This window comes from Acanthamoeba castellanii (assembly GCF_000313135.1).
Source record: "Acanthamoeba castellanii str. Neff unplaced genomic scaffold scf7180000084770, whole genome shotgun sequence".
Lineage (NCBI taxonomy): Eukaryota > Discosea > Longamoebia > Acanthamoebidae > Acanthamoeba > Acanthamoeba castellanii.
The window spans coordinates 111155-131683 of record NW_004457532.1 but is presented as its reverse complement, the minus strand read 5'-3'; the positions used below and the strand labels follow the sequence as shown (position 1 = coordinate 131683).

Here is a 20529-nt window from a genome sequence, read left to right as displayed (position 1 = left end):
TCCCGCCTCCGGCCGCAGAGCCCAAAGTCGAGGGCAGCATCGCTCCAGGCATGGCCAAACAAGGTCCCCTTTTCCCTCCCAGCGGGCGCCATTTCTTGAGATCCAACGGGTCGCCAATTTGGATTTCCGTCTTACCTGCTCTGTGGTGGTGGTTGTGATTTTTCGATCAGATGAGATGAAGTTTGTGGCGCAAGTGAGGCAGCAGAAGAAGGCCTTCAATCCATTCTTTGAGATGGACAAGAAGAAGAAAGAGGAGGAGGAGAAGATGCGCCGTATGATGGAGAACCGTCTGGGCCGCTCGGGCTCGGACGCTGCCCCTGCCGAGTCTCCCCGCCGCGACAGCGTCAGCGACGACACCAGCGACGACGCCGACCGCGAGAGGGAGCGGGCGCGCGAAAGGGAGCGTGAGCGCGAGAGGGCCGACCAGCGGCGTCGCGAGGAGCAGCAGCAGCAGGACGACGCCCGACGACGGAAGGAGGAGGCCGACCGGCGGGAGCGGGACAGCGATCGGCAGGCGCAGCAGAGGAGGGCCGACGATGAGCAGCAGCAGCAGCAGCAGCAGCAGAGGAGGGAGCAGGAGGAGCAGGAGAGGAGGAGGCGCGCACAGGCCGACGACGAGCAGTCGAGGAGGGAGGCCGACGGAAGGAGCGGGAGCGCGCGGAGGCGAGGAATCGGGAGGACGAGGAGCGCCGGCGCGCGGAGCAGGAGCGGGAGCAGAAGCGGAAGGAGCGGGAGGCCGAGGAGGAGCGCCGGCGGCAGGAGGACGACCGCAAGATGAAGGAGGACCAGGAGGAGTGGAAGCTCTACTTTGAGGAGAAGACCAACAAGAACGAGGAGCGCAGGCTCAAGGAGGACGAGGACGAGGAGAAGTGGCGCGAGGAGGAGGAGCTCCTGCGCGAGGAGCTCGAGGAGTGCGAGGAGCCGGCCGCGAAGCGCAAGAAGTGGCAGAAGCTGATCAAGATGCTCGAGCGCGAGGCCGAGGAGCAGGACGGGGCCTGGAGCGAGGACGAGAAGCTGGCCAAGGAGGACCGCGAGAAGGAGAAGAAGAAGATGCAGGAGGACGAGCGGCGATGGGAGCGGGAGGAGAAGGAGCGCGAGGAGGAGTTTGACCGGAAGAAGGAGAAGTGGGAGGAGGAGGAAGAGGAGGACGAGGGCGAGATCGAGAAGGCCGAGGAGAAGCTCGAGAGGCTCGAGGAGGAGCTGCTGGAGCTCGAGGAGGACGAGCTCGACAACAACTACGGCGACGATGCCCGCGGCGGAGCGTCGGACTACGATGACGAAGATGACGACGACGAGGAGGCCGAGCTGAGGCGCATGGAGGCCGAGCTGAAGAAGCTCGAATCGAGGGAGCGCAAGATGTCGCGGAGCGAGTCGGACTATTCGGACGAGGACGACAGCGGGTACTCGGACGAGGAGGAGGACCAGGAGTCGCTGGACGAGGTGCGGAAGATGGAGGAGGAGATCAGGAGGCTCGAGGAGGAGGAGGAGGAGCTCAACAGGCGGCAGGAGGAGAAGCGGAGGAAGAAGGCGGCCGAGGAGGAGGAGTTCAGGAAGCTGGACGAGGAGCTCAAGACGCTGGAGCGGGAGGAGAAGATCGAGACCAAGGACGACCTGAAGAAGATGAAGAGCCAGCAGCGCGAGGAGGAGCTGCGACGGATGGAGGAGGAGGTCAAGCGGATCCAGGCCGAGCGCGAGCGGCAGCTGGCCCTCGAGCGGCAGCTGGAGCAGGAGCGGGAGCGACAGCGCGAGAGGGAGCGGCAGGTCCGGGAGAAGCAGTGGGAGGAGGAGAAGCTGCTGCGCGCGGAGCGTGCCCGGCAGGAGAAGGAAGCCGCCGATGCCCTCGAGCGCGAGCGGCTCGAGAAGAAGGCCAGCGAGATGGCCGCCATCAAGCAGGTCACCAGCGCCAAGAAGGCCTTCAACCCCTTCCTCGAGATGGAGAAGAAGAAAAAGGAGGAGGAGGAGGCCTTCCGCCGCGCCATGGAGGAGAAGATCAAGCGCCGCGGCCAGGCCCCTTCGCCCTCCTCCTCATCGTCGTCGTCGACGCCCGCGCCCGCTGTGGACAACCCACCACCGACCTCCGCCAGGGAGGCGAGCTCCTCTGGCCGCGAAGGCTCCGCCAGACGCGAGGACAGCGAGCGCGGCCGCAGCAGCGGCAGCAGTGCCGATGAGCCCAGCAGGCCTGCCGAGCCGAAGAGGCGCTCGGCCACGGACCCGTGCGAGGTGTGCGGCGAGCGCGTGTACTTTAGCGATCGTCTCTCGGCCGACGGGAAGCTGTACCACAAGAAGTGCTTCCGCTGCGCGCACTGTAACAACATGGTCAAGCTCGGCAACTACGCCTCGCTCGAGGGCAAGCTCTACTGCAAGCCGCACTTCAAGCAGCTCTTCAAGAGCAAGGGCAACTACGCCACCGGCTTTGGCGGCGAGACGCCCGTGGAGAAGTGGAACCGGGAGCACGCCGACGCCGCGGCATCGGCCGACTCGCCGTCGTCGCGCGACAGCGACTCCGAGCCCGAGAAGGAGGAGGAGGAGGCGCCCGCCGCTGCTGTCGCCTCTCCCTCGGTGGTCCTTGACGTGCCCAAGGCCGAGGAGCCCGCCCCCAGCAAGCCCGCCGCTGCACCGAGCACCGAGAAGGCGGCCGCTCCTTCGGGTACGTTACTAACCTGGCGCGCGTGCGTGCGTGTGCGTGCGTGCCTGGTATTTCGTCGTGCCACGCCGGTGGGAAGGGAGGCTAACAGTGCGTTTTTTGTTTTGTTTTTGTTTTCGCAGGCGGTGACGGTGGTGAGGGCGAGCCGTTCGAGGAGGACGAGCGCACCATTTTCGTGGACTACATGATGGACACCTTCCGCAGGGACCGTCGCGTGCGCAAGCAGCTGCTGCTGTCCTCCGACAGCGACGAGATCTACCGCGTCCTCGCCGACGGCGTCATTCTCTGGTGCGCGGGTCACCACGTCTCTTTTGCAGCTTCGGCCGAGTCGTATCTGTTCTTACGTGTCTCTGTGCGTCTGGCTTCTCTCGCAACGCAGCAAATTCATGAACGAGCTCGTACCGGACACGCTCGACGATCGCGTCATCAATGGCACCCCGTCGGGTGACGCTCAAATCGTACGCACCCCACACTCCCCGCCCCAATTTCCGCCTACTGGCGGTGCAGTTGGGCCAATGACAGCTTCTTCTGTCTGACTATCTGTACGCGGCCCAGGAGGAGAACTGGAACCTGTGCCTCAACTCGGGCAAAGCCATCGGCTGCCGCGTCAACGGCATTTCCATCGATGACCTGATCGACGGCAAGCCGCAGGCCCTGCTCAGGCTCATTTGGGAGATCATCAAGGTACGCCAATGCCACCTGCATACGCCCAGTTCTCCTCCCATATGGGTGCGACTGAATCGTTAACGATTCTGATGATTTCATTGTGCCTCCCCTCCCCCTTCCGACGCGGTACGTGCAGGTGAGCCTCACGACGAAGATCAGGAAGAACAGGTCGCAGCTCCAGCAGCTGGTGAACGACGATGAGGAGGTGCGCGATGTGGCCTCGCTCCCGCCGCAGGACATCCTCGTGCGGTGGATCAACTTCCACCTCAAGAAGGCCGAACACGACCAGACCGTCCGTGCGCTCACGCCCGACCTCAAGGCACGCACCCCCTTCTCGTCGTCGTGTGCACCGCGACCCCAATGTGGGTGGTTGGAGAGCTGTGGGTCTCACTGTTGGGTCTCGGCGTGGATCGATGTAACAACGAACAGGACTCAGTGGCTCTGACGCTGCTGCTGTGGTCGCTGGCCCCTCGTCGGTGCGACAAGAAGGCCCTCGACACGGAGGACCTCACGAGGAGGGCGAGGCTCGTCCTCGACAATGCCGGCAAGCTGGATTGCCCCAAGGTGGCCACACACGCCGCCATCGCCGCCGGCCATTCCCGCATGACCTTCTCCCTCGTCGCCCACATCTTCTGTCGCGAGTGAGGCGCTGCCTCGCCGCTTGGTTGCGTTTTTCGATTATAATTATGGGGCGCCCATTTTATTCAAGTTTTCCCTGCACCCCGAATGCGCAAGGCACGAGCTTGAAAGATGGACTTTGGTGATGTGGAGTACTGGGAGCGGTTCTATCGCCGCTACTTGCCTCCTGCCAAGCCGCCTGGAGAAGGGGAGGCAGCGCTGTCGACCGGAGCTGACAGGGGGAGCGGCGGGGCCGAGCAGCAGCTGCTGGAGCAGGACGAGTGGTACTTGGAGGCGTCGGCGCTGGTGCCTCGCTTGCTGCCATGCCTACCGAGCTTGGCCGAGGAGGGCCAACTTCCGGCCGTGCTCATGCTCGGGTGCGGAAGTTCGCGCTTGAGCGAGCTGCTGTACGAAGCGGGCTACCACCACATCACCAACGTTGACTTCTCGCCCCTCGTCATTGCCAGCATGCAAGAGAAGACCCGCTCGGCGTGCCCCACGCTCCAGTGGCTCGTCGCCGACGTCACCCACATGCCCGCCATCGCCTCTTCCAGGTGGCCACCACCTCTCACCTTTCGCCTGTCCGGACGTGTGATTCGGCCCACCCACTCTCTCGCGCTCACGTTCAAGGCGTGCTGGCGATGCGCAGTTTCGACGTGGCGATCGACAAGGGCACACTCGACGCCATCATGTCGGCAACGGAGTGGCAGACCAGCGCGCCGGCAATGGGTGCCGAAGTGCATCGCGTGCTCAAGCCGGGAGGACTGTGGTTGCTATGCAGGTACCTGGGCATTACGTTGCGCGCCTGCCTCGCCTGCCTGGCTGCAATTCTCATACTTAGCCCCAATCAATGTTGCATGTTCTTCTGCGTGAGCAGCTTCGGTGACGACAGGGCCGAGTGTGTGGACGAGCAGCTGTCCGAGCTCGGTGCTGATGCCGATCCCGCACTCAACCGGTGCGAGGGACGGTCGGAGCGATGGCACGCCGTACGAGAGCGGATCGCGCTGCCTGCCCACTCGCCAGAAAAAGAAGCTGGCGGAGGAGGAGCCCTTGAGGAAGAGGAGGCGGGGGCGTGGTACCTTTACGCCTTCACTAAGCTCCCTGCGGGGGAGTAGGCGCAGACAGAAAGCGCTAATGAAGCGTGCAAGCAACTGAGTGGTGGGGAGGGTGTATTGTGACCTCCGCTCATAACGTGATGGCTGCTTGTATGTACAGGGTAAGACTTAGAAAATACATGATGATGATGGTGATCGTCACCGGAGACGCGGCCGAGACGAGATGTGACACTTCCGATCAGAGGGTGGCCTAGTCAAGGGGAATTGCTGTGGTCGTCAGCAGAGGGCAGAGAGCTGCTGCTTCTTGCCGGCGCCGCGTAGGGGCGCGAGGGTGTGGTGGTGGCCGTTGTGGCGGAGGGTCATGCTGTTGGCGCCCAGCAGCCGCTTCTCGAGCTTGAGGAGGGCCGAGAGGAAGCCGCGGTTGGGGCACACGACCGGGCGCGCCTGGCAGACGAAGGTGTAGGCCTTGTCTAGCGACCAGCGGTAGCGGTGGATGAGGTAGGCCGTCATCACCGCCGGCCCGCGGCTTCGGCCCGCGCAGCAGTGGATGAGCACCGCGCCGCCCTTGCCCCGCTCCGCGGCCAGCGCGGCGTCGATGAAGGCAAAGGTCGCCGCGAGGGCCTGCTCGAACTCGCCCTCGGCACGCGACGAGTCCAACAGCTCGCACCGGTGGTAGGCCGGACCCCAGCTGCCCTGAGGTGCTGCCATGTCCGCCGAGGAGGAGGCCTCTTCTTCGTTATCGCCGACTTCTTCTTCTTCTTCTACATCCTCCCGAAAGTCCGCTTCATCCACTTCGCGCATCTCCTCGTCGCTGCTGCTGCTGCTGGAGGAGCAGGAGGAGGAGCAGGAGGAGTCGGAAGTCGTCGAGCTGGCTCGCGGCGAGGGTGAAGGCGAGCGAGAGCGGGGACGGAGGCTTGTCGGGGTGGTGCGGGGCGTCGCAGGAGGCGAGAAGGAGTCCGGGAGGCCCTTGGCGCAGTTGACGATGTGGGTGACGTTGAGGCGCTGCAGCTCGGCCTGGTCGCCGGCGATGTGCTTGTCTCCGAGGAAGAGGTTAGGGACGATATAGCTGACAGGCGAGGGTCGGACAAGATCCTGGATGGTGCACTTGAGCTTCAGCTTCTCTCTCATTGTAGGTGACGGCGCTCCAGTCGCAAATGCTGTTGTTCTGTCCGTTGTGGTCGCTGCTGCTGGTGGTGGTGATGCAGATGAAGATCATATGAAGAAATGGGCACACGAGACTGAGAGTATGGTGTATCCGAAACGAAGTCGGCGAGGAGGTGGTTGGGAGGGCGATAGGGAATAGGGCCTCCGAAGCACGCACAGAAGAAGATGGAAGTGCGGGAGTGAGACGAAATGCGAAGTGAAAACGCGAACAATCGAGTGACGGCTTTGGCACTGGGCGTGACCCTCCAGTGGTCGCTTGGGGCTTCGCGGGAAAACGACGGAGTTTCCGACTTTCTCCATTCCAAATGCTTCGTTTGCCCACATCCCCGCGAAATCTCGCTTCGACACCTTAAGTGAAAACCCTTCATCTGCAAACTCTGCCTCACCCCCCCCCTTTGATTTCGAAGGGACCGAAGCAGAGGGCGTAGAAGAAGCGACTTCAAGGGCCTTCCGCGAAGGGACAGCAAGTGGGTTTGATGCGCTCCACGTTTTTCTCGGCAGGCGGGAAAAGGGTGGGGAAAATAAAAGCAGTTTATAATCAAAGAGCGCGCCAAAACCGTTCGTGTAGAAGTTTGATATAATGTCGCAACGCGGGCGCAAGAGATCGCAGCGCGAGGATTCTGAGGTATAAGCACGAACTGCAGGCCTGATTCAAGTTTCGAGGAATTAATCTTCAATTGGATTCATGCTCATCTGGGATCTATCCAACACAGGAGGAAGATGGGGTGGAGTTGGAACACATCCAAAAGAAGAAAACAGTACGGCGCCGCAAGAAGACTGACGCGGACGACGAAGAGGGAGACCACAAGGCCACACGCTGGGAGAGCCTTTCTCGCGAGGTGCTCCCTCCTGCTCTCCACATGACTGACTGGCGCCGGCGTTGTGTTTTGCGAGGACTGACGCAGTCGTGTGCCGTGTTGTTTGGGGGGGGGGTGGCAGCAACGGGAGAAGTTGGTGGGGGATGTGATGCGATTGGCCCTCTTCCTCGACCACAAAAAGCACCCTCTCAAGCGAGCGGACGTGACCGCAAAGGTTCTGCCGGGCCACAAAGGCAGCCAACTCACCTCGCACCTCATAGCTGAGGTAAGTGGGCCGCTCTCTCCTCTCTTCTCTTCTCCCTCCCTCCTCTCTCTCCCTCACCCTCACTGCGTGTTAGAGGGGGTGGTGTGACAAAACAAAAAGAAGCTGATTGATGTGTTCTCTGACTCTTGCGGAACAGGCTCAGAAGAAGTTCAAGTACATCTTTGGGTACGAGCTGGCTGAAGTGCCGCGAGTGAAAGCAGATGCCTCAGACACGGGTGCGCCTTCACACGCTCGAGCACACACACACCCCACCACACTAACAAGGGTTTAGGGTGTCTCGGCAAGCCATCACAGATCCTAACGATCGTGAGTGCATTTTCTTCCGCCTCCAGGAAAGGGCGGGACTGGCGTGTACATCCTGAAGAACGTCTATCCAAAAGAAGCGAAGCAAGTACTGAGCAGTGTCATCACCAATCAAGGAGTACGTAGTCGAGCCCGAGGCTTTCTGTTCTATTGGCAGTCGTTTCTAAATGGTCACGTTGCGCATCTCACTCTTACAGCTTGCGAATCAAACTGCGCTGTTGCACACCATACTGGCGATGATCACCCTGTCCGACGGAGTGCTTGAATCAGGTATCCGACGCACCATATTGCTCTCCTTTCGGTCTTCCCTTTCTGTGGTATGATCAACCCGGCAGGCTGATTGCATGCTTGTGGGAACCACAAAAAGAATTGCTGTTCACCAGCCTCAAGAAGCTCGGGCTCGACGAAGATCACCCCGACCCAGTTCTGGGCGACTGGAAAAAGCTCATCGACTATTTCGTCAAGGAAATGTACACATTGCGCTCTCTCCACCCCCTTCTCTTCAGTCGCGCAGCTTGGCTGACACATATACTTGCGTGTTTCCGACTCTTCGCCCACTGTTTGTCAGGTACATTCACCGGCAGAAGATCACGGGAAGGGTCAGCGCAAGTGGGGCTGTGATCAGCGAATACCGCTGGGGCGGACGCGCCCTGCTGGAGGTGGACAAGATTGAGATCATGCGGTAGCCCCCCCCCCCTCTCCCAATCTCGTACTGCACTTGCTTTTCGCACGCGCTTCATGCCACGCCGAATCGAGTCTTTCTTGACCACTGTCCATGTTTGTTCGTCGAGTGGCTGCAGGCATGTGGCGGCGATGTTTGGGGAGCCGCTTGATCCGCTGATCGTGCAGGAGATGGAGAAGGCAATGCAGCAGAGGATGCAGAAAGCTGCCAACAGCGCTGCTGAAGGCTCGAGTGAGGCGTCTGGCTCACAGACAAGCGCAGCAGCACCGAAACGGCCTGCCGCCGCCAGAGGCAAAGCCAGAAGAGAGGCCGACTGAGGTCTGTTGGGCGAGATCATTTCGGGTTTTGTGACAAAAATAAAAATAAAAAATAGAAACATGTTTTTTGACGGGGAAAAGACTGAAAAAGAAGGAAAAGAATTTTGCTGCGAGCGCCCAGCGCATTTACGATTTGTTCAGCAACATTAGTCTGGAGCATTAGAAATGCGTCGCATCTCTCTGCTGGGTCCCTCTGCGGAAAGCAGCAGGATCGTGCCGCCCCATGCTGCCAGCACGGAGGGCCGCTCTCTGCTGTACCGACGAGCTGGTGGCCTTTCATTCGGATCAAAATCATTGCACCACCCGTATCATTCCGGAGGAGGTACTCTCGTGAATGGATCGTCGAGACGCCAACTGGCCACGTCGTCTTCATCTTCGAAGCCCGCCTCCTCAGAGCAAACGACTGCGGCCAAGAAGGGCGGCCTCGTCGGGGATGCCGCTGCTGCCTCGACGATACAGACACACACCGCCACGTGGGTGGACGAAGATGAAGCGCTCAGCCTCGATCCGAGAGATTACGCCTTCGATCAGGACGATTCTCAAGACCAGTGGGAGCGATTGGCCGGCGTGTCGGACAATCCTCTGATGGGTGACCGGAGCGGCGCTCCTCGTGGTCATGGCCGGGCCAAGGAACGATTGGCCAAGAAATTCCCCATCGAGTACGCCGACGAGGACGAAGAGGACGAAGATGAAGACAACTTGCCCGGCCTCGGCGGAGGAAGGCGCCAGTCAGCCGCGCAGCAGCAGCAGCAGGGCCAGGAAGGCGAGGAAGAGCGGGAAGACCTCACTCCCCTTGAGCTCCGCCACCGCGCCAAGGAGGAAGAGAAGGAGAAGAAGTGGACGCAGATCATCAACCCTCTCAAGGATGACCTCGAGGCCCAGATCAGTGCCGGCAAGCATGTCCCTCTCTGGTGCGCCCCTCCTCCCGAACCCGTCGCAACAGCTGCACAACCCCAACCAGTCCGTCACCACTCACCACCGTTATGCTGTTGGCACGCCGCACACACACACGACACAGGCACCCGCACGTTGACGAGTATGACGGCGACGGTTATGACGACTACGCCCGCACGCTTCAGGGCGCCTGGGAGGATGATTCGCCCTTCCACCGAGACTACGAGTACAACGAAAAGGAGTTCAAGAACCACTTTGCCTTCTCCGTCTCCGGCAATCAGCACAGTACGGAACCCGCACGCGCACGCGCCTTCCCTGACTTGTCGGTCTCTTGATCTTCACGTTTGCTGACTCGGTCTCGGTCTCTCACACACTCCTTTCCCAGTCTTGAACGTTGGTCGTCATACCAAGACAACGAAGGCAGGGCGCGTCTTCTCCTACTCTGCCACCGTGATTGATGGCAACGGTTCGTTTTGTTTCGCGTCCCCCCGCCCTCTGGTGTTGGCAGTCCGCCTGTGTCTAGAGCGCACGTGACCAGTGTGAAAAGAGATCAACTGACGTGATGTGGCCGCCGCCCACCAACCCAGGCAATGGACGAGCTGGTTGGGGTTATGGCAAGGGTCCTACGCTATCGGATGCCGTGCTGGCTGCCCAGAAGGATTGCGAGAAGAACAGCTTCTACATTGACAGATACAAGGGCCACTGCATTACGTACGCACACCGCATCTCTCGCCTCAGGCGCGGAGGGTCAAACGCGCGCGCGTTGTGTGTTCACGACAATCCTCTTGCGTGACGTGCATCTATCCAGCGAATCAATCCGCTTCAGCTATAAGAAGTGCTCTGTGGAGCTCTTTGCCCTGCCCGAGGGCCGCGTGCACCCGACATCGTCCCAGGTGATGCAGCTCGTCTTCAACGCCTTCGGACTCAAATACGTTGCCGGCAAATGGCTCGGTACGTTCACGCCTCCCCTCCCCCCAAAGCCAGTTCCCGCCTCGCCTCTTTCTACTCCCTCTGCCAAGCATAAGCTGGCTCACCCTCAAGCGCGCCTGTCCTACCCTCCAGGGAGCACCAACAAGACCAAGAGGATCAAGACTCTGTTCATGGCACTGCAGCAGGTCGAGCACCCGGACTACCTGTCGGAGAAGCTGGGCATGAAGCTCTTCAAGCCCAGGAAGGTGCCGCGCAAGAACGGCCGGGTCTGGACCTACGACTGAGCGGCGCGCCCTTACCCCCCCCCCACTCGCCCTGTTACTGTGTGTTCCCTTGGTTGGGCAATCGTTTGCCGAACTTCAGTGCTCTGGCCGCGCAACCGGACGACAAGGAGGCCGTTCACCACCGTAGGGGTTGTGTCGATGTGCAACGGTGTCTCCGGGTCCGTCGGTTCTGGGTCTGCTTAGTGGCGGGTTTGGGTCCCTGACCTCTTCCGGTTGGGGGGAAGGGATTAATTTGTTAATAATAGCTTCGCCGCGGCACCGGGTGTTGCGGGCGGAGTTGGCTGGCACGGTGCCGCGGCGAGCCCGTCAGTCAGTCGGTTGTCGCCACCTCCCCTATTGGCATCATCTCCAAGCGAACGCCTCACACTCACACCCCACGCACCACCGATCGGTGGGCAACCATGGGTTCTTCCTCAACCATCGGCCTCCTTCTCCTGGCGTGTTCCCTCCTGTGCGGTGGCCTTCTGTGCCTCCCTGGTACGAGCGGGAGAATAGAGCGCGCGCGCGAGTAGCTTGGTCGCGTGTAGTCACTAACCCCCTTTTGTTGTTGATGTTGTTGTTGCCCCCCAGGCGCAACTGCCGACCAGCTTTACGGCGCCGGGTCGAGCTCCGTCGCAAGCCTGATGGCATCTTGGGCCGCAAACTATCCCTACAACACTGATAGCGTGAGCGTGGGGTATACCTCAAACAGCTTTGAGGTCGCCCTGGCGAGCTACGGCTTGGGCCTTATCGACTTCATGAGCTTCTCGAGCCCGATGGAGGACTCAGACCTGACCGCCGCCGGTTCCCTGCAATTGCCTCTCGTAGGCGGCGCCATTGTGGTGAGCTACAACCTCGACGGGTACCTCTCACCCGGACAAGACGTCCTGTTCCTCGACTGCGCCGCCCTTGCGGGCATCTGGCTGGGTGACATTACAAGGTGTGACTCGCCCCCGCAAGCCCTTTTTCGGTTTATTTTTTTATTTGATTGGCGCCACTCATCTTACAACGTAACGGTAGGTGGGATGACGACCGCATCACGGCTCTCAACACGGCTGCGGTGGTGGCCAAGCTGCCGGCGCTGAACATTACCCTTGCCCAACCCACGACCACCTCTCTGAGCACTGGCGCCGTCTTTGGGCGAGCGCTCTCCGCCGTCAGCGCCGACTTTGCTGCGGCCCTCACCGCTGCTGGAGGTCTGCTGGAAAACCTGCCCAACGGCGCGGCTGTCTACCCCAATGCCAGTGCAGCCACTGCCGCGGTCAAGGTGCATACTCTCTCTACACTTATTGTCCCCCCCACAATCCTTTTTCCTTGGGTCGTGCGGAAAATAGGGGGTGTGTCGACCGTTGTGTTTAGCGGCTGACGGTTGCTGAGCCAAAATTTCACAGGCAACGGTGGGCAGTCTGACGTTCAGCACCTGGGCGCTGGCCAAAAGCGCGGACACTACCTATGCCTCGATGGTCAACGGGGCCGGGTCGCGGGTGGCAGCGTCGACAACGTCGGTGCAGGCCGCTATGTACGATTACCGAGCGGCCTTCGATGCCGGCGCACTGAGCACGGACATCTTCAACGGCAACGGCACCGCTACCTGGCCTTTGGCCTTCCTGGAGTACCTGGTGGTGCACAAGAACGTGAGCGTGCTATCCTGCTCCTCGATGCAGAATCTGCTGCTCTTCTTCAGCTGGGTGCAGCTGAACGACTATGCCATCAGCCTCTCGAATGCCCAGTACTTCCCGGCGCTCGTGACCAACCTCCAGAAGCTCTTCGTCGACGAGCTCGAGACTATTGGGTGTGCTAACGGCGCTCGCGCCCTCCAGACCGCAGTCCTACTCGGATTGGGCAGCCCACAGCCGCTCTTTGCCGCTTGGTCGTGCGTGCCCTCGTCCTTACTCGACTTGCGCGCGCTGGCGCTTGGTGCTGCTGGCTTCTGCTGCTAACACATTCTTACTTATACACTTGCGCAGAACCTCGTACCCCTCTTCCACCTTCTTGGTCAAGTACTACCAACAGACGACACAGGCCGCAGTCACCGAGATGATCGCTGAAGACATTGACTTTGGCGTGACCGCAGTTGGCCTGACCACTTCCCGTGCGTTGCGTCCCTCTTCCACATCTCCGCGCATACACGAGTCCCTCGATCTCTAACGGTTAAAAGCACTCTCACATAAATGCAGAGTACGTGGCAATGCCTGACGTGGTGCTTTCCGGCGGTGGCCTCTCCGCTTGTGCCGGCCTACTACCTGCCGGAGCTCATCGGGCAGCCACCGCTGGTGCTGAGCTTCAAAATTCTTGCAGATATCTACCTGGCACACATCAGGTACCGCATTCTCACCACATTGACATCCCTTCTAACGATGACACACACTTTTAACGTCTCACCGGGGGCAGCTCATGGAATGATCCAGCCATTGCCGCTCTGAATCCGGGCGTGGTGCTCCCCGATCAGCCGATCATGGTTATCGTTCAGAATGCGTCCGCAGTTAACAACAACCTCCTCAGCTCTGCCCTTGCAGCCACTGTGCCAGAATTCAACCAAACGGTAATTGCGTTCTCTCCGTACAACTCGTATTTCGCGCTTTCTGACACGCACCTTTACCTCACTTGATGACACGTCCAGGTGGGTGTAGGAGACCGTTTGAACTATCCGGTGTTACACACCAGTCGCTGTATCGCAACGACCACCACCAACGTGCCGACTCTGCTCGCGTCCACTCCCTATTCGTTCGCCTTCTGGTCCTACTACGCCGTCCTTCAGACACGCGTAACACAAGCCGCTTCGTTGATCAACGTTGCTGGAACGTACGCACTGCAGGCCTATGACTCTTCACCTCACTGATGCTCTGCAGCTTCTCGACCGCTGATCAGCTTCCATCTTTCGTACGTTCCCTATATGCAGGGTGGTCCCCCCCAGCTCGACTGCTGTGGCCTCAGCGCTGAATGACTTTGGCGCGTCGACAAACTTCACCAATCTCCTACTCGGTTCGTAGACAGCCTAACGTTGTCTGAGCGACGTGGGTATGAGGAAAGGTGGCGGGCTGACAGTTGCCCTTGTTGTGGTGCGTGCGTGCGGTGCGTGTGCGTGGAGTATTACAGGCAGGGGCAACGAGAGCTGGCCCATCGCCACAGTGATCTCAATCATGGTCCTCCGGACACAGATGCGCAACTGCGTCAAGGCTGCGGCCCTAGCCGACTGGATCTATTGGACCCAGAGTGCTGATCTCTCCTCTCAGGTGGCCACCCACTTCGGGCAAACGGTGGCCAGCACCTCCTCCGTCATGAAGAAGGTATGGGCGTGTCCTACACCTGTTTGCGCAAACCATATTGTCTCACACTAGCGTTCGCGTTTAGATCGTGCTGAACTCGCTTGTCACGCTCACGTGTGACGGAGAAGCTGTGAGCAGCATCTACGGATGCGTGAAGGACGGCGTGCTCTGCGGGGATGCAGGCACTTGCACGGACCATGCCTGCGTGTGCAACGCTGGCAGAGAAGGCCAGTTTTGCGAGGATGTCATTTCCACATCCAGCAGTACCGATCTCACTCTTGCCATCACTCTCGGTACGTTCGATCAAGTTCCACCAATTCCCTGCATCTATTGACCACCTCGTCCTCTCTCTCTCGCTCGCTCGCTCGCGCGCAGGAATCGTCGTTCCGATTGTGGTGCTCCTCTTCCTTCTTCTGCTCCTCTTTACCGTGTGCCTCCTCTTCTTCGTTCGTAAGTCGCGCGTGGTCGATGACTGGTCGATAAACTTTGAGGAGCTCGAACTCATGGGCCTCCTCGGGTCCGGAGGCTACGGAGAGGTAAACCTCACCCACCCAAACGCCGTGTCATCCCCCCCCCCTTTAATCACTCAGTCGCTTACCCACTTGTCGATCGACCGCTAGGTCTACAAGGCAGTCTGGAAGGGAACCGAGGTGGCTGTGAAGGTGATGTCCTCCAAGGATGTCTCCAAGGAGATGGAACGGAACTTCAGGGAGGAGGTAGCAGATACCTTACATTACACATTCATTGCTGCCCCTCCCCACACGTGCAAGTGCTCACATCTATGAGCGATGGTGGTGTTTTGGACAGGTACGCGTTATGACGGCATTGAGGCATCCCAATGTGGTGCTGTTCATGGCCGCCTGCACCAAGCCCCCCAAGATGTGTATCGTCATGGAGTACATGGCTCTCGGATCTCTCTACGACGTACGCATGATGCACTGCTCGGTCATTTTTCTTTTCTGCACCGCCTACGCTCTCTCTTATTTCTCTTATTTTATTCCACCCGCGCAGCTGTTGCACAACGAGCTTGTGCCGGACATCCCGTTCGCACTGACGTGCAAGATAGCCTACCAGGCTGCTAAGGGCATGCACTTCCTCCACTCGTCGGGCATCGTGCACCGCGATCTCAAGTCACTCAACCTGCTGCTCGACAACAAGTGGAACGTCAAGGTACGCGTTAGCATGCCATTGTCATGGCCGTAGTTGGTGTGCTGCGCCTAACGGTCCTTTCCCCGCACCGTACCAGGTGGGCGACTTTGGCCTCACCAAGTTCAAGGGCCAGCTCGGTAAGAACGCTGCCAAGGATATTCAGGGCACCGTGCAGTGGCTCGCTCCCGAAGTGCTCCAGGAGTCGCCCGACGTTGATTTCATTTTGGCTGACGTCTACTCCTTCGGTATCATCCTCTACGAGACGCTAAGCCGCGAACAGCCCTACATCGGCATGTCGTACGTATTCCCCCCCCCCCTTCTCTTCTTTCCCCCTACCACACATCGGCTTGCTCTGTCACGTGAATACTCACAGATGCGCGGTGGCATAGACCGGCTGGTGTGGCCGTGGCGGTGATCAGGGACAACCTGAGGCCTCAAATCCCAGAGGACGCGCCTCCAGAGTACGCCCAGCTGGTGGCCGACTGCTGGCATGTCGATCCGACCATTCGGCCGACTTTCCTGGAGATCATGAACCGCCTGGTCACCATGTCGGGCTCCTCGCTCACCCAGTCCGGCCACTCATCGTCGGTGTCGTCTTCGTCCGCGTCGAGCCACAAGATGGGGAGCGCCTCGTCATGGAGCCTCCCATCGAAGTCCTACTCATCGTCGTCGGGCCACAGCTCGGGGGCTTCCAATTCCGGGGGCAAGGTCGCTCGTCTCGACGGGACGGAGCACGCCCCTCGCGGAGAGCTGGCGATCGTGTTTTCGGACATCACGTGCTCGGCCACGCTGTGGGAGTTCGACCCGATCGCCATGAGAGATGCCACGATACTGCACAACGACATCGCCCGCGACCTGCTGAAGAAGCACGCCGGCTACGAGGTGATCTCCTTCTCCAAAGACCGCAACTCGGGCGAGGGCTCCTTCTGCATGGCCTTCCAGAACGTCGCCAATGCGCTGGAGTGGTGCATGGAGGTACAAGTCACTCTCCTTAACGCCTCCTGGCCGGAAGCCCTCATCAAGCATCCTGGCGCTGCCGAGGAAGGCGATGATAAGTACGCTCTTCTTTTTCTTCTTCTTGCTGCTGCTGCTGCTGCTCTTCTTCTTCTTCTCTCGTATCACGCCATCCATGCTTGTTCGTGTCTCAAACGTTGACCTGTCGTTCGCGGTCGTTATATAGGATGCTGTTCCGGGGTCCGCGCGTGCGGATGGGTGTGAACTTCGGGAGCCCCAAGATCGTGCAGGACCCCATGACGCGTCGTCTGGAGTACCTCGGGCCAGTGGTCAACTTTGCCGCCTTTTTGACGTCGCGCAGCCACGGCGGCCAGATTCTCCTCTCCACGGCGGCCTACGAGAAAGCCCGAGAGACCGAACTGGGCAAGGAAAGGAAGCGCATCATCAACCTTGGCACCTTCGAGATGCCTGACTCCACCCAAGGTACACACAACACACTCCAGACCCCACTTTGTTCTCGGGCCGAACGTTAACATATGCGGCCTCACATGTTTTTGTTCTTAAAAAAAAAGGAGAGAGGCTTTACGAGTTGAAGGTCAGGAGCCTCGAAGGGCGGTTCTTCGGCGGGCTGGCGATCGCTGATGCATCATCGACCACCGGGACGGGGACCAGCAATTCGGGGACCAACAGGGACACCACCAACGCCAGCGCGACGGACGACCGGGATTGGTCGCTGAAGGAGGGCGACTGGAACATGACGGTGGGGGACGGAATGGCCTTCCAGGAGGACCACTTCCTCACCTCGGCCAATCTCTGCCGGTGGATCATCAACTACGAGGACATCCAGATCGGCCAGCAGGTGGGCATGGGCAGCTACGGCGTCGTGTACCAGGGCAAGTGGAAGGGCGTCTCGGTGGCCGTGAAGCGGTTCATCAAGCAGAAGCTCGACGAACGCCGCATGTTGGAGTTCAGGGCCGAGATGGCCTTCTTGTCCCAGCTCCATCATCCCAACATCGTCCTCTTCATCGGTGCCTATACAACTCCTCCCCTTTGCCCTTCTTGGCACGCCGTTGTGAGGCTCTCCTTGTTTATGCGGAATGACTCACATTTCCTCTCTGCTTGATTGATTGAAGGCGCATGCGTGAAGCGACCCAACTTGTGCATCGTGACCGAGTACGTCCAGCAGGGAGCGCTCAAGGACATCCTTCACAACCACTCGACGAAGCTCGTCTACCAGCAGAAGCTGCGCATCCTCCAGAGTGCAGCCATGGGCATCAGCCACCTCCATTCCCTCAGCCCGATGATTATTCATCGCGATCTCAAGCCATCCAATCTGCTGGTGGATGAGAACTGGAATGTGAAGGTGGCCGATTTCGGGTTCGCGCGCATCAAGGAGGAGAACGCCACCATGACCCGCTGCGGCACGCCCTGCTGGACCGCACCCGAGATACTCCGCGGCGAGAAGTACTCTGAGTCCGCGGACGTTTACTCGTTCGGCATCATCATGTGGGAGGTACGTCCGCGCGTGAGAGGAGCTCCTCTTCGCTGGCCTATGTTGTGCGAGTGTCTCCGTCGCTGACGCTCTAGCCCCCCCTTCTTTCTCCCGCATCTCTGAAGGTGCTGACGCGCAAGCAGCCCTACGCCGGACTCAACTTCATGGGCGTGTCGCTTGATGTGCTCGAAGGCCGTCGCCCAATGATTCCCTCCGATTGTCCTTCCGGTATGGCTCCTCCACACGCACGCACGTTGGCAACACGACTGTCTTTCTAACTCGCCGTCCCGTCGCGCCGACTCTCCCAGACTACAAGAGAATGATGAAGAAGTGTTGGCACGCCAGTCCAGACAAGAGACCCTCAATGGCGGACATTGTTGGCTTCTTCGACCACCAGCTGATGGGGGCGGCCAAGGTTTTGGGCGATGAAACGGTGTAAGAGAAGGCTGCCCCGTGGTAGTGTTTACGCTACCTTCGTGGTAGTATTCGTGGTAGTTTTCTTATCGAATAGTATGTATGTTTTAATAATTATTATTATGGCAGGGTACTCTCCGACTCGCTACCGCGGGCCTTGTGGCGGAGCATGTGACCAATGGGCGGCTCTGCCGGAGCAGAAACCCCGGAGGAGTGTTCCACCTTTGGTCGGGCGCAAGAAAGAGAGTGCTCCACTTTCCCCACGCTTTGCGGTTTTGTGCGCACCCACGCCACAAAACTCGTGTACCGAGCAGCGCGGAGACCGTTGAGATTTGATTGCCACACGTGGAAGGGGGAGGAGATCGTACGAGGAGGAGATCATGAGTCTCGTTAGTGGCCACACACGACAGCACACGTTTGCCACGGAGTACGATGCCAACCTGGCCTACAACGAGATCCACTTCAATGGCAAATCAATCACCTTGATCGGTCCTTCGGAAGAGGCTCGCGCGGAGGGCAAGAGCACCTTCGGTGACAAGAACATCTCTTTCCTAGGAGGGTTCTGCCTCAATCTCAACAACATCACCGGCCCTGGTGCGTAGCCCGCAAGATCTTTCTTTCACGAATCACGAACATGCAGCTGTTCATTCTGTCGGTTAACCGTTGCCTTGCTATTTTTTATTTTATTTTATTTTTTTGCAGCGATGGTCAGCATCCCCGTAATCTACCAACAAGCTGGCTGGCTTCCGTGCGTGCACCCCTCTATATCTTTATTTATTGATTAATTTTCATTCTTCTCATGTTTTTTTTTCTTCTGTAGAACAACGCTGGGGATGGTGATCGTGATGATCATTGCGGCGTTCTCCTCGACCATGATGTGCAAAGCCATGGCCCTTGTGCCTGGCAATGAACGGTTCCAGGTTTGCGCGTTCTTCTTCCTGCTTATGTATACATAGACTCTATCGTCGCTTAACACCACTCACACCTCGGCGCTGTATGTGCAATGTCTCGGTTGGCGGCCAATTACAGAGTCGAGTTGAGATCGAAGGACTGGCGAAAATCTTCTTCAACAAGTGGGGCTACTACCTCACGCTCCTGTTCCTCATCATCAGCTTACAGGCCACCAACATCTCTTCTATTATCATCTCCGCCCAGGTTAACCGCTCTCCTCTTGCTCTGCAACACTTCTGGGCTTGGTTGGGCGTGCGTCCTAACCGGTGTGAATGGTTTTTGTGCTACTGCTCGTAAACATTCCACGTGCAGACAGTCGACTTTGCGTTGGTAGCGATGTTCAAGTACACGTGTGGTCTTGAATTCTACCCCGACTTCGGCTACGACAGCGTAACCACCGCTGGCCACGGTACGCTTGGCCTGTTCATGAGGCGACACGTTTTTGTTGTTTGTCCACTCACCCTTCGCTGGCTTCTCCCTCCCTGTTCTCTGAACAGACTCAAACACTCCGTTCGGAGATGTGATAATCATCTCGCTGGGATTTGTGATCGTGTTTATGGGCACCTTGCCGATGGCCTACTTCAATCTTGACGACAACATCTGGGTCCAAATTGGTATGGGGCCACTCCACTTCCCGCCTCGTCGCGTCATACTACCCCCCCCCTCTCCCCCGACATCATTCTGACGATGGAGAAACGGTCTTTGCAGGCGCCTGCATTATCATGATGGCCATCGTGTTGGGTGTCTGGATGGTCGACTTCTTCATGGTCGGGCTCAACCTCGACAAACTCGACGTGATAGGCGACAATCAAAGGTGTTGTGCTGCTGTCCCCCCTGTGTGTGTGTGTGTGTGTGGTCCTTATAAAATGTTGTCGGCCATCTAACACTCATTCGCTCACCACAGCCAGCTGCTGGGGACGGTGATCTTCAATTTTGCCTTTGTTACCTCGATACCTTCCTGGGCCAATGAAAAGGTTCGCTACCGTAGTGCCGTGCTCGCTCTCTCTGTGTCCATTTGCTGATGATCGCCTCTTTCCCTTTGCCCGTTGTTTCGCTTTACTTCATTTCATCTTTGTAGAAAGAAGGTGTGAGCATTAACCGGTCGATATGGGGAGCTTCGATTCTGGGCACTTCCCTCTTCATCGTCATGGGCCTGTTTGGCGGGTGGGCGTTCAAGTACCCGCCCAACACCAATATTCTCGACGTCCTCATAAGCAACGCCAAGTACGTAGCTAAGCTGGCCTTCTCCTGGCCTCACCGGCTCGCTCACCCCTTTCCCGATTCTAGCTCTGTGGGGCACGTGATGGAGATCATCGTACACATATCAGTGTACCTGTTCCCAATCGTAGTACTCCTGTCCAGGTGCGCTCTGTCTCTTCTTCCTCCCTCTCCCTATCATATGATACTACCGCGCCAGAGCACTAATTGAGATCGCTACTACTGCGACCGAAAACACGCTCAGCATTCCTGTGTACTCGATCATTATTCGCTACAACCTCATCGAAAGCGGCCTGTGTGGCAAGCATTGGGCCAATGTTTGGGCGGTCCTCTTTCCCTGGGTGTTCTCTGTCCCTTTCTACACCGGTACGGCCTTAGACTCCATCCTGCCCGTGACTGTGGCGCTTTCTTTTTGCGGCGCAGTGAGCATTCTCAAGAGCTCTCGTGCAATATCTACCACACACAC

The 20529-nt window shown here is 58.8% G+C and overlaps 7 protein-coding genes across 7 annotated transcripts in view; 6 read left to right on the top strand and 1 right to left on the bottom strand.

The window, feature by feature from the left end:
- Nucleotides 1–175: 175 nt before the first annotated feature.
- On the top strand, nt 176–3955 carry ACA1_263900 (calponin domain containing protein; the record flags this gene model as incomplete). The annotated part of the gene is made up of 7 exons (XM_004341257.1): nt 176–621; nt 669–2647; nt 2767–2932; nt 3024–3102; nt 3167–3328; nt 3447–3606; nt 3687–3955. 7 exons carry the CDS (start codon nt 176–178, stop codon nt 3953–3955), a joined length of 3261 nt encoding a protein of 1086 aa, XP_004341305.1.
- Nucleotides 3956–4060: 105 nt separating this feature from the next.
- Nucleotides 4061–5043, top strand: ACA1_263890 (methyltransferase domain containing protein; the record flags this gene model as incomplete). Its single annotated transcript, XM_004341256.1, has 3 exons — nt 4061–4482; nt 4578–4709; nt 4806–5043. 3 exons carry the CDS (start codon nt 4061–4063, stop codon nt 5041–5043), a joined length of 792 nt encoding a protein of 263 aa, XP_004341304.1.
- A 216-nt stretch (nt 5044–5259) lies between these two features.
- Nucleotides 5260–6111, bottom strand: ACA1_263880 (dual specificity phosphatase, catalytic domain containing protein; the record flags this gene model as incomplete). The annotated part of the gene is made up of 1 exon (XM_004341255.1): nt 5260–6111. The coding sequence occupies one exon, from the start codon at nt 6109–6111 to the stop codon at nt 5260–5262; it is 852 nt and encodes a 283-aa protein (XP_004341303.1).
- Nucleotides 6112–6727: 616 nt separating this feature from the next.
- Nucleotides 6728–8532, top strand: ACA1_263870 (MAGE family protein; the record flags this gene model as incomplete). Its single annotated transcript, XM_004341254.1, has 9 exons — nt 6728–6772; nt 6861–6986; nt 7087–7230; nt 7367–7445; nt 7563–7651; nt 7731–7803; nt 7901–8003; nt 8102–8215; nt 8334–8532. The coding sequence occupies 9 exons, from the start codon at nt 6728–6730 to the stop codon at nt 8530–8532; spliced, it is 972 nt and encodes a 323-aa protein (XP_004341302.1).
- Nucleotides 8533–8697: 165 nt separating this feature from the next.
- ACA1_263860 (ribosomal protein s5, nterminal subfamily protein) lies at nt 8698–10640 on the top strand (the record flags this gene model as incomplete). Its single annotated transcript, XM_004341253.1, has 7 exons — nt 8698–8800; nt 8927–9443; nt 9551–9711; nt 9812–9892; nt 10014–10137; nt 10235–10377; nt 10489–10640. 7 exons carry the CDS (start codon nt 8698–8700, stop codon nt 10638–10640), a joined length of 1281 nt encoding a protein of 426 aa, XP_004341301.1.
- A 401-nt stretch (nt 10641–11041) lies between these two features.
- ACA1_263850 (serine/threonine protein kinase, putative) lies at nt 11042–17919 on the top strand (the record flags this gene model as incomplete). The annotated part of the gene is made up of 22 exons (XM_004341252.1): nt 11042–11117; nt 11211–11559; nt 11640–11886; nt 12011–12411; nt 12587–12692; nt 12797–12939; nt 13011–13094; nt 13284–13421; nt 13534–13601; nt 13716–13906; nt 13971–14178; nt 14261–14421; nt 14506–14601; nt 14693–14809; nt 14897–15055; nt 15132–15331; nt 15424–16089; nt 16215–16471; nt 16561–17016; nt 17122–17501; nt 17606–17708; nt 17789–17919. The coding sequence occupies 22 exons, from the start codon at nt 11042–11044 to the stop codon at nt 17917–17919; spliced, it is 4737 nt and encodes a 1578-aa protein (XP_004341300.1).
- Nucleotides 17920–18274: 355 nt separating this feature from the next.
- Nucleotides 18275–20529, top strand: part of ACA1_263840 (uncharacterized protein) — a gene marked incomplete at both ends in the record, with an annotated part of 2615 nt that continues 360 nt past the window's right edge. The window contains 10 exons of the mRNA XM_004341251.1: nt 18275–18488; nt 18597–18642; nt 18715–18814; nt 18924–19049; nt 19158–19254; nt 19343–19459; nt 19554–19659; nt 19750–19819; nt 19924–20069; nt 20133–20207. Of these exons, the coding sequence (XP_004341299.1) occupies nt 18275–18488; nt 18597–18642; nt 18715–18814; nt 18924–19049; nt 19158–19254; nt 19343–19459; nt 19554–19659; nt 19750–19819; nt 19924–20069; nt 20133–20207 (1097 nt within the window). The remainder of the gene's footprint in view (nt 18489–18596; nt 18643–18714; nt 18815–18923; nt 19050–19157; nt 19255–19342; nt 19460–19553; nt 19660–19749; nt 19820–19923; nt 20070–20132; nt 20208–20529) is intronic.